Source organism: Patagioenas fasciata, chromosome Z (genome assembly GCF_037038585.1).
Source record: "Patagioenas fasciata isolate bPatFas1 chromosome Z, bPatFas1.hap1, whole genome shotgun sequence".
Taxonomy (NCBI): Eukaryota; Metazoa; Chordata; class Aves; order Columbiformes; family Columbidae; genus Patagioenas; species Patagioenas fasciata.
In genome coordinates this window covers 69123549-69134761 of record NC_092560.1, presented here as the reverse complement: position 1 = coordinate 69134761, position 11213 = coordinate 69123549, and the positions used below count along the sequence as shown (strand labels likewise).

General features: G+C 51.1%; 1 protein-coding gene across 1 annotated transcript; it reads right to left on the bottom strand.

Annotated features, from left to right (window-relative positions):
* Nucleotides 1-1763: 1763 nt before the first annotated feature.
* On the bottom strand, nucleotides 1764-7425 carry OTP (orthopedia homeobox). The gene is made up of 4 exons (XM_071802704.1): nucleotides 7389-7425; nucleotides 6546-6619; nucleotides 6007-6447; nucleotides 1764-2294 (listed from the first exon to the last, which is right to left on the bottom strand). The coding sequence occupies exons 1-4, from the start codon at nucleotides 7423-7425 to the stop codon at nucleotides 1764-1766; spliced, it is 1083 nt and encodes a 360-aa protein (XP_071658805.1).
* Between the last annotated feature and the right edge of the window lie 3788 nt (nucleotides 7426-11213).

Sequence of the window (11213 nt, the reverse complement as noted above, 5' to 3'; positions counted from 1 at the left end):
CACTTTTTATTTCAGCCTTTTCAAAGTTTGCACGGGAGTAAACGGAACGTTTTCTCTTCCATGGAATTCGCCCCGCCCGCAGCCTCCCACTCATTTCAACGCCGCCAAACAGATCTGCGGCGAAGCCTCCCTGCTCCTGCTCCTGCTCCTGCTCCCGCTCCTGCTCCCGCTCCTGCTCCCGCTCCTGCTCCTGCTCCTGCTCCTGCTCCCGCTCCTGCTCCTGCTCCCGCTCCTGCTCCCGCTCCTGCTCCCGCTCCCGCTCCTGCTCCCGCTCCTGCTCCCGCTCCCGCTCCTGCTCCCGCTCCTGCTCCCGCTCCCGCTCCTGCTCCTGCTCCTGCGTCAAGCGCAGCCCCCGGTCCCGGAGCAGTTGCCCCAGCCTCCCGTCTCGGCCCGGCCTCCCGCCCTTGCTCCGCCGCGCCCTGCACCCCTGCCCTGCTTCGCCGCCAAACTTAAAGAACAATCACACAGAAAGATTAACAAAAGTTTATTTATAATGAAGTATTAAAATTGTGATAAACGAAAAGCTTCAATGCAAAGTTCAAGCAAGCAAACTATCCCCAAACTTGAGACAAAGGACTCTGTGGATCCCGAGGAAGAGAGTCCTGTCTTTTTTTTTTTTTTTTTTTTGCCTGCAGTTAAAGACACTTCTCATATCTCACACGCCACATCAAAATTCATAATTATTCTTATAACATACTGAAAATGATTTTATTTATCCATTCACATTAACTTGATATAAACGTGTCCGGAAAAGTTAATTAATATGTTTTATATTAGCTCAAACATTCATTAAGAAACCCAAATGCAATAAATAAGCACAGACAATAAGTTAAAACATATCACGAATCGACCAGTATGTAACAAGAATGCTTTATCTACACAAAACATCCTATTTCACATCGTTTGTTCATTCCTCCAGCGGCCCTGCCCTGCGGCGGGGTGACCGGCACATGCAGGCGGGCGGGCCGGGGGCCGGGCCGGGCAGAGCAGGGGCTGCGGTGGCGCCTCCGCCTGAGGCAGCGGAAGATGCAGGAGGGACAATAGCAGCAGGAATGTAAATAAATGCGTAAGGAAAGGTGGGGCGGATCGGTAACTCAACCGTCGCGAAATCAAAGATCCGAAAAAGGGAAGTGCTCTTACTTTGTTTGGTTTTGCCCTTTTTTTCCCTCTTGCGTTTTACCTTTAAAAAAAAAAACCCCAAACAAACAAACAAACAAAAAAACTTTTTTTTCCCCCCACATCTGTCTCGCGCTCTCTCTCGCTTATCAAATGGATTTGATTCTCTCTGGAGTTACCGCTCCGCCAACCCCCCCGGCCGCCCCCGACGGCGCCCCCGCAGCGGAGGGGGCCGGCGGCAGATCGCTGCTCTTAAATAAGCCATAAAAATTAAGAAAGCAAAACAAAAACGCGCTTCTTTGCAAAGCCGGTCGGGCGGCCGGCGGGAGTGCCGGATCGTGCCGAGGGAGGGAAGGAGAAAGAGGGTCGGGCTCGGAGAGGTCCCGAGTCCTCCCGCCGCCGGGGAGAGGGGGCCACGGGGCAAGCCGGGCCAAGGGAGGCGGAGGGGATGAGCGGGGGATGCACAGGGGAGGAGGCGGGGGGGTGTTTCTCAGCCCACAAACCAGTCAGTTGGCGTCTGATTTCAGATCCTGAGTCGACTCCCTGGTAAGTCAGGTGAGGGAAGGCGGGGGGCCGGGGCGGGCCGGGGCGGGTGGGCGAGGCGGGGGCGCGGGGGGAGGCGGCGGCGCGGGGCGAGGCGTCGGCCATTAGGTGAAGCTCATGGAGACTGTGTGCTCTAGTGCTTTGCGGCGCAGGGAGGCAATGCTGGTTCCCCGCCACACGTCGCTGCTGTCCGGGGAGCTGCAGAGCTGCGGCGAGCCCGTCACGTTGCTGGGGCCGGGCAGGGAGGCGGGCACCATGCCGGGAAAGGCGGGCTGGTAGAGGTGCGACTGCAGCCCGGCGCCGTTGGAGCCCGCCAGGCTGTTGGAGAGGCCCATGGAGTTGGGCGGCGGCCCAGCCGCCAGGCTGCACTGGGAGAGGGACTGCGCCATGGCCTGTTGGCGGCCCAGCGCCGGCGGCAGCGGCAGCTGCGACACGCCCGGCATGGCGGCGGCGGCCCAACGGGTGTCGTTGGCGTGGAAGGAGCAGAGGCTGTCGCCCATGGCGGCGGCGGCGGCGGCGGCTGCCGAGGGGAACTGCGGCAGCCCCGGCGTTGGCAGCAGCGTGCCCGGGGCGCGGAAGACGTTGGTGGTCTTCTTGCGCTTCTTCCACTTGGCCCGACGGTTCTGGAACCAGACCTGCGGGCGACGGGCAGCGACACGCACCGTTAGCCACGACCCACCCGCGGTGCGGCCGGGGCCCGGCTCGGTGGGACGGGGTCCGTCACCTCCGACCCGGCCTCTGCCCCCTCTCCTGCCGCACAGCCCCCCGCCGAGTGTTTCCCCCTCCCCGGTCGTTGTCTCTCTCACGGCCGCTCTTCACACCCACCGCCCCACGCGAGTCCCCGCCACGGTTTAACGAAACCGCTGGAACTTTTTATAACGAAAACGATCGATGTGTCCGTCCCGTGACGGAGCCGTCTGCGGCCTCCCTCTCTCGGGAGGAGAATCCGGGAGAGTAGCCTGGCCTCTCCCCTAGAAAAAAAACACCATAAGACAAAAATAAATGACGGGTCCACGGCTCTTGCCCTTGCGTGGCAGCGCTCCCGGGCTGTCACAGGAGCGGGGACCCTTGCCGTGGCCCAGCCCTCTCGCCCAGCGCCGTCCGTGTCCCAGGGCAGGAAACCCTCCCACCGAAAAAAAAAAAAAAAAGAAAAACTGCTTTAGATAAGCGGATGCTCGGGACACACCGCAGCGCTGCCGAGGGCACCAGGATAGTTGTTCGGGTGAAAAGCCCGAAATTCAGAGGAGCGCAGCGTCCGGACTTGCGGTAGCCCCAGTCTTCATGCTACATACCCAGAGTGAGGAGCGCGGGTGCCCATTAGCGGGAATGAACAGCCGTTAGGGAACTAAACGTTACATGAATAATCGAAAAACCGCGTTCAATTATGTTTTAGGGTTAATAGTTAAATTGCGGCTACAAAATCTTTTTATGTTTCATGGTTTACTGGTGGTGTACAGAATCTCCATCAGGTCTGGTCGCCTCAGCTCATAGCTATGCTGCATATGCTTTTAAAATGTGAATGTTTCCAGTTGAAAACTAATGCATGACAGATTAAAATTCAGGGAAAACCTGGGGGAGATTTTGAAAAGGCACACATGACAACTCTAGAAATATATTAACCACGAGCGTTTGACGACTTTGGACTCCTTCTAAAATGCAACTAGCCCCTGAAAATTATTAATACAACAGTGAGAATCTAATGGAGGTTGGAATCTAAAAATCTACCCTGATGATGTCTGCTGTTACAGTAATATGGATATACTGTAAATGTATTTTAAAATATATAGCCCATTTAATTATCCAGCCATAAATGGGTGAGAGAGACTGAAGGGGGGAGAATATCACTTTTGTTTTTCTTTTTTTTTTTTTTCTTTTTTTTTTTTTCTTTTTTTCAGAAGCCGAAGCTTTATGAAGATCTCATTGGAATCCAGCAGATGATTAATGTGAAGATTTGGTAGGAAATCTGGAGAGCTGTATTAAAGCTCAGATCTCAGGTTCATTTCGATCAGCCAGCCGTGAACTCTGGGCCGAATTCATTACACTTTAATAGTGCTGGGAGAGGAAGAAAATGCAATTTCTCATTCCATTAGAAAACTAGAAAATACTCTCAGCTTGTCCCCTATTAAGATGTGGCAGGTGACGGGACCATTGTGGGGGACACGGTCAGTGGAATTACAGCACATTATTTTTGTTCGTATAAAATATTGAAAGGCAAGCCTGACTGTGCAGAAGTTATTTCACTGATTTGGTTTTTATGTAAATAAAATATTGAAAGTTAATTAATCCGTGCTAGAGACTAATGATTATGCTTATTATATTGCATTTGATCGCATAATTTGCATGATTCTCGCATTGCTGCTTAATAAGCCATTCCAGGTTATAAATAATTCTGAAATTGGTTTCTAATAATGGCATGCTATAAAAAGAATGGTTTTATTACACCAGCCTGAAAAGCAGAGCAATATCAGACATGGAATTGGACTCCCATTTAAGCACCAGCCGCTCTAATAATTATTTAAATGTATCATATACATTAAATATAGATCTAAAATGAGGAAAGAGGTGATTTATCCTAGCATCTAAAACCCTTAAAAACATATACAACCGCTATAAATTCACTATTTGGAGCATTCCTTAATCAGTGTGGAGCCTACATACTGCAAGGAATGTGTAGGCAATCTGTTAACTATAAAGAAAACTGTAAAGTACTCATATAAGAACATAAACCAATTACTATTTAATTTAAATTTGGTCAAGGAGCAGTGATACATAGGAATGTGAGGTAAATACATTTTACATAAATTATTTTGCCTTAGATTACATAATGTTAATCATTTTGAAGTGTTAATTAAGAAGGTTATGTTGATCTGATTACTTTTTAAACTACAGAACATTATTGTAAAAAATATTTAAATTGCCACTCTATTAAACTGTTTTATCAGCAGTCTCGAGCTGTTAGCGTTGGTTTAAGATTGTGCCGAGGCCATTGAAACACTTTGTCTTTTTTGCTACGAATTTCTTTGATGTGCTATTAGAAAATAACTATTTCCATTTTATATTTTATATTTTACTTCATTTACCACACTCCTAATATTGAAATTGGTATCATTAACCTTTGGGAAACCCAATAAAGTTTAATAGACCTCGTTTTCTTTTTTCATAGAGTCAGTTGTCCAATTATATTTTATTTGTGAATCTAATTTCGTTCTTAATTTAAACTAATTATAGTCCTGTGTAGGCTGAGTCAAATTGTTTTACTTTTTAACAGCAGACGTGCATTTACTGTCACATTCGAGAGCGGAGTCGGTTTCCTTTCATAAAAACGTTAATTTAAGGATTTCTTTTGGCGTCTGCTTATTTATCTGAGGGGCCGAGAGGGATTTTGATCACCGGCGAAGTGCGGCGGCATTGCCGGTGCGCTGTGCTGAGGGAGGATGCGCTTCACACAAGTGCTCCCATTGTGCAGGCTTTCGTTCCTGGAAGGGGCTCACCCAGAAAGTAGCTAAAATATCCCTCCACACACAAAAGCCGCATCTGAGCAGTTTAGGCGGTGGAATCATCTCCCCCTTTTCCAAATTTCGTTTACATTTATTCGACTAAATAGTTTCTTATGTGCCCATGTGCAAATATGTATAGCTACGTGTATGTACTTTCGAGAACGAAATATAGATATTTAAGTTATTCGCTACCTCTGCCGACCCCAAGCATTACAAAAACCCGTACTGAGAAACTCCGAGCCCAAACACAGCTGTTTTTTACCGAAGTGCCTTTTTACGAGTCTGTGTGCCTCTCCCCACCCCCTACTCCCGCTCTCCGGGCTCCAGTCGACGCCCCGTCCCGCCGGCGCCGGGCAGAGCCGCCGGCAGGACCCTGGACAGCGGCCCCAGGCCCTGCTGCCGCTGCCGGACTCCTCACCGGGGAGCGGGGACAATTCCCCAGCCGCTCGGGCTCGTCTCTTAGCGCCGAGCCACCGCCAGAGCCGAAAACGGCTCGGGCTGTGTTGTCCCAGACTCTTTCCTGCTCCGAACAGGACCGTGGAGCGGGGGGAAACTCCACCCGCGCCCCGCTCGGGACCACTGCGCTGCAGTCGGGTAGGGGACAGCCCAAGCGTACAGCTTTGCGTAAAGGAGGCCGGGGTGCGTCCGGTTTCAAGGCTTCCTTCTCAAACTGTTTCTTTTAGGGGTGTATTTCTTCTCCCGGGGTCGGGCTGAGATTTGGGGAACCCACCCTCCCCGACCCTTTGTGTCTGGCCTCGCCACCGGCCGACCGTGCCGCCGTCGGTGCACTCGGGGAAGGGACAGGCGGACGCTGCAGGGGAGGGTACTGCGCGGGGGCGGCTGGTCATACCTGCACCCGGGACTCGGTGAGACCGATGCGCAAGGCCAGCTCTTCTCGCATGAAGATGTCCGGGTAGTGGGTCTTGGCGAAGCTCCTCTCCAGCTCGTTGAGCTGCGCCGGCGTGAACCGTGTGCGGTGCCGCTTCTGCTTCTGCTGCCCCTGCTGCTGCCCAGCCTGGCTCGGGTTCTGGCCGCCTTGCTGGCCCTGCTGTTTATCGGGGTCTTTGGCGCTGACGGCTAAGGAGCTGGGGTTGGATCCCACTGTGGTGATGTCCTCCCCCGGCAGCAGGGTGGTCCCTTCCACCGTGTCCGAGTTGGGAGCCATGTCTCCTGGGTGTCCCCCCGGATCCGAGCCCCCTACGCCCAGCCGACACTTCACCGCCTCCCGGTGTCCCAGCAGCTCGGCCGCATCTTTCATCCCTGCGGAAGCAAAGGAGCCGCGGTCACTCCCCTGCAGCAGGGCATGTATCCATCAGAGCCGCTTTCTAGCGCACCGAACCAGCGAGAGGCATCCGGCCACGGCCACAGCCTCCACCCCGCCGCCCCCACCTCCTCCCGGCTGCCCGCCAGCCCCGCAACCAAGCTCGGATCCGCGGTGTGCAGAGCCCCCGGCCCGGCGCAACCTGGGCGGAGGAGAGAAAACTTTACACCAAACAGCTCCTCTTCCTGCTTAAATAACCAGCTCCCCGCCTGGCCTCCCCTTGCGAGACCAAGGGAGGAGAAGGGGGGGCGGGAAGGTTTTGCCGGGTTCAGCTTGGGTTTTCCAGCGGGGCTGGTAAAAGAAAGAGACGGAGAGAAAGAAATAACATTCGAGCCGCCCTGCTGACGGGAGCTTTACCTCCGCGACAGATGTGCGGGGACCTCGGTCACCCTGGCCGATATTTCCCTTCTCTTCCCTCCGCTACTCTAAACAAATGCGTGAATAACCATGAATAGGTAGCTACAGATATTTCTGTCCTTTCATTTTTTTTTTTTTGATGAAAAAGCAGGGGAGAGTAAAGCAAGCAGTCGAGCAGGAAAATGCCACCCCGAACTCCTCCGTAACTACCATCGAGCTCATCCGTCCTAAAATAATAATAATGATAATAATAATAATAATAGTAATAATGTGTAGGTATGTATATAAAAACAAGGGAGAGAGAAATTACATGATCCGCAACTCGCTGTAGATCTACATACTCCGTAGGTCTCCCTCTCTCTTTTTTTTTTAATGTTAAATCAAATTAAACTTTAATACAGTACAATTACTTTTAAAGGAATTAGCCCATTTAGATCGCATTAAGGTAAAATAAGGAACAAATTGTCAATTTCCTGCCCCGGCTTCCTCCCCGCTTGCCGCTGCCGCCGCCGGTGCAGCCGCCGCGGGGCGGGGGGGTGTTGGGGGAAACTCACCGAGACGGGCGTCCAGGAGGTCGGCGTGAGACAGCATCGCGCACCGCTCCAGGGCGAAGGCTGTTCCCCCCCAAATTTTAGCGGCCTTAAGTTATTTAAAATAGATATAAGATATATATATAGATCGCCTAAATGAAAGAAAATTCGGTGTGTGGTTAAAAAGGGGGTCTCTTGCATTATAATGTCCTTTAGAGAGACGGGGAGGTGCTTAACACTTCAATGAACCCGTGAGCAGCTCGGCGCGGGGACCAATCAGGAGGGCAGCCTGCAAATGTCAGCGCCCGGAGCGCCCCGCTCCGCCCGCCCGCCGCCCGCCCGCCGCCGCCCCGGCCTCCCGCCGCCCCGGCCCGGCCCGCACCGCGCCGCTGCTCCCTTCCCCTGCTCCGCTCTCCTTCACCGCCCTCTTTCCCCCTCTCCCATTCTCTTTCAAACGCAGATTTGCCACCCTCCTTCCGCTCCGGGTCACCTCTGATTTATTATTTTTTCTTTTTTTCCCTTTTTTAATTTTATATTTAATGCCTCCTCGGAGCGCACCCTCCGACCCGACGCGGTCAGTCTCCCGGGGGTGGCTTGCAAGCCCAGCGCCCATCGGGGGGATGCAAGCGGGTGAGCGCGGGCGGCTGCGCGGCGCGGGAGCGGACATCGCTGGCCCCGCTCGCCGTCTGCCCCGGGGACCAGGCTCGGAGGCGACGGCGGATACCGCGGCCCGGCTCTCACCCACCCGCCGCTGTCGACGGGCCCCGACGGCTGCGGAGCGGCGAGGAAAGACAAACTTAGGCGAGTTCTCGCAGCGGCCAGGGCCGCAGAGGCTCGCCTGGCCCCGGGGGCTCTCCGCCGCCCTGTCCCGGCCCCACGCGATGCACAACACAGCGCAGCTCGGGGAAAGGGAGCCCGGCACCGCGCGTCCCGGCCGCCCGGGGAGCGCCACCTCCCCAGGTGGCATTAGAAGCCCGTAAGCCCTTTTTTTTTTTTCGGGTAAAATTGCCAAGTTGGGCTCGCCTACAAACTAAGTTTAAAGCAGTAAATAAAGTTAAATGCTTTTTATTTTCCTCTTGAATATGTTAAACTACTTGAACAATTTAAAGTGCTTTGCACAAGTGAAGCGAACCATTTCTAATGTTCTGATTTTTCAAAGCCAGCCAACAACAAAGTTTAGATTAGTAATATATTTCTAACCAGAGTAATTTTCAAGATCATTAGGCATTTATGTAATTAGTGCCAAATCTATAAGCTTTTATTACGATTATTAGAGTAAAATCAGTATAAATTTGTACTAATTTACTACTGTTTAGACTTGGCTGTCAAGCCAAGAGGTTCTTATTGTAAATGATAACTGAGGAAATTAAGTGCAAAATTCTGTACCATTTCTGATCCGCTCCTAAACAATCCGTTTCAATTGTATTTGTAGCAGAACATAAGGCCCTTTTAAAGTTATTTGACTTGTATTTTTATTTGCAAAACAAGAAAAATACCCTCTACCCGGGCACAATGAAAACTGATATTTACTACTTCCAACTTGATTAACATTGATTTTTAATTCAAAAGTGATGCAATTAAGATTATTCATTTAGTGCAAATAAAGCTTCCAACAAAAAGGGAGCCCAGTGAAGTCTGTGTTAAATAATACAGTGCCAATGGCTTTTTTTTTTTCTGACACCCAATTGACTTACACGAAACATTGTAAATACTGCATGCGAACAGATGCAAGAGTGGTTTTGTTTGCAGCTCAGATGTGCAGGGTTTTCGGCAGCGGCTGAACAAAGGAACCGTCCGACCGATCTCTAGGGCAGTTTTGCTGCTTCTTTTTTTTTTTCCCCTCCATGCACAGGCTACATTGGTTCAATTCAGCTCTCGAGACGTCGGGCTCTTGCAATGAACCTGGATGCCCTGGAACGGCCGCTAAGAGCAGGGAGAGAAACCCGGAGCGGGGCCACAATATAGCTGGAGAGACATAGAAAGAAAGAGGTGGAAGTGGGGTGGGAGTTTCGGGATTTTTTTTTTTTCCCGTTGAATGGGGGACTCCGGAGACGGTTAATTTATTTCGCTTTTTTCCTTTGAAAACTACTGTCTGTGTACAACTCCAGGGCCAGAGGGGACGCCCCGGAGGTGAAAAATCCCGAGAGCCGCTGCCGGACGCCGAGACCCGCAGACCGGAGCCCGCGGAGCCGCTGAAGGGAGTCGGGCAGGGGCCGGCGGGAGCCGCGGGACGCGCAGCTTTCGCGGCCGTGGTGGGTCTGGCCCTGCCTGGGGCCGGAGTGACGCGAGTGGTCAGGGGTCGGACGGGGCTTTTGAGGTTCAGTTTTAGCTGTAGCCACTGACAATTACGTCCGAGCGCTGCAGGTGCCTGCAGCCGGGTTCTGCCTAACGTGCCGCGGGCAGAGCGGCAAGGCGTGAGCGTGCAGCTACTCCGTGTTGTATGTTTCAGGTCGATAAATAAATGTGTAATAGTTAATGTGCAGACACATCAGAGTAATAACAATGGGATGAAATCAAAGGATTATCAATCTCTGTTAGTAACTGCTGAATAACAATGTTGCGGTGTGATTGATAGCGCGCTTCATTTTATGACTTTTCTATTGCTCTTGATTTTTATAGCAGCATAAACAAACTAAATCATTTCTTCCAAGACTTCAGAGCACAATCATCTTAAGGGAAAGGGGGGAAATCAGAGAAGGAAATCTGTGGGAGAGATAAGTGCGGGCAGGGCTGACACTTAAGCGTGTCAGAAAGAAAATTACAGTGGGGCATATGTAAAACACTCCAATCACACTCCGCTTCCGCGCATTCCTGTTTTGTCAAGTGCGAGAATTCACCTGGGCAGCGTCGGAAATGTATTTACAAGGATTTTATTCCCCGTCATCTTTCCATTTTCCCAGTGTAGCCAGAAAACTGCCAGTCAAGTCCTTTCCCTGTTATAATTTACGGTATTCCCCCCATGATCATAGGAACTGAAGTTCCTAACAAGGAAAGGCTTTAGCACAATGGCCCAAAATCTTCAGAGTGACAAGAATGTCTTCAGAAATCACTTCACAGCAAAGTAAAAGGATTTTCTATGACGGATCCAGTGATTTTTCCTCAATAAATAGGTTTTAGATTGTTACACACACGTAGAACTGGAACAAAGGGAACTACCAGAAAATATATTGGTTGCTCCTAATAAAATTTATTTAGACAGTTTACTTCTCATAAAAAATAGAGATTGAATTTCGTACAGGAGCGCCTGCCAAGGGGCTAGGCACTGGGAGATCATCTCCCCCCGCACCTTCCTTTTCTTTTATTTTCTATCCTTTTTCATCCTTCCCCTTCCCGGCGGGCCCGATCCCGGGGTGCCAGCTCTCCCCTCCCCTTTTCCCTCACTCCTGCCCGCTCTTGCCGATCCGCCCGATCAGGGGCCGCGGGAGCGGGGCGTGCGGCGTTCGGGAGCAGCACAACCCCAATTCTCTAGTGCTGTGACCCTGGGAAGAAAGGGTAGAGAACTTTGCGACCCCCGGAGCTCTCCCCCTCCCCTCCCGGCTAAACTCAAGCCCTGATTGAATGAGGCTGTAATATAAACAAGTGTATTTAACCAATTCTGCCCTGATTTAGGAACAGAACCTTCTTTTATGAGAATAATTATATTTGGAACGAGAAACACGGTAAAATAAGGTTAAACTGCTAAAGTCAGCAGGGTGGCTTGGCGTAAATGGCTGATAAGGTTTGTAATTTGATATTTTATTTATGTATTTATTGAGCATTCATCCAGTTAAGGGGGCTGCTGTATGCAGAGCACCGTAATTGCTTTTTACACTTAGCAACGCTCCCGGCGTTTATCAAATGTAACTTTTG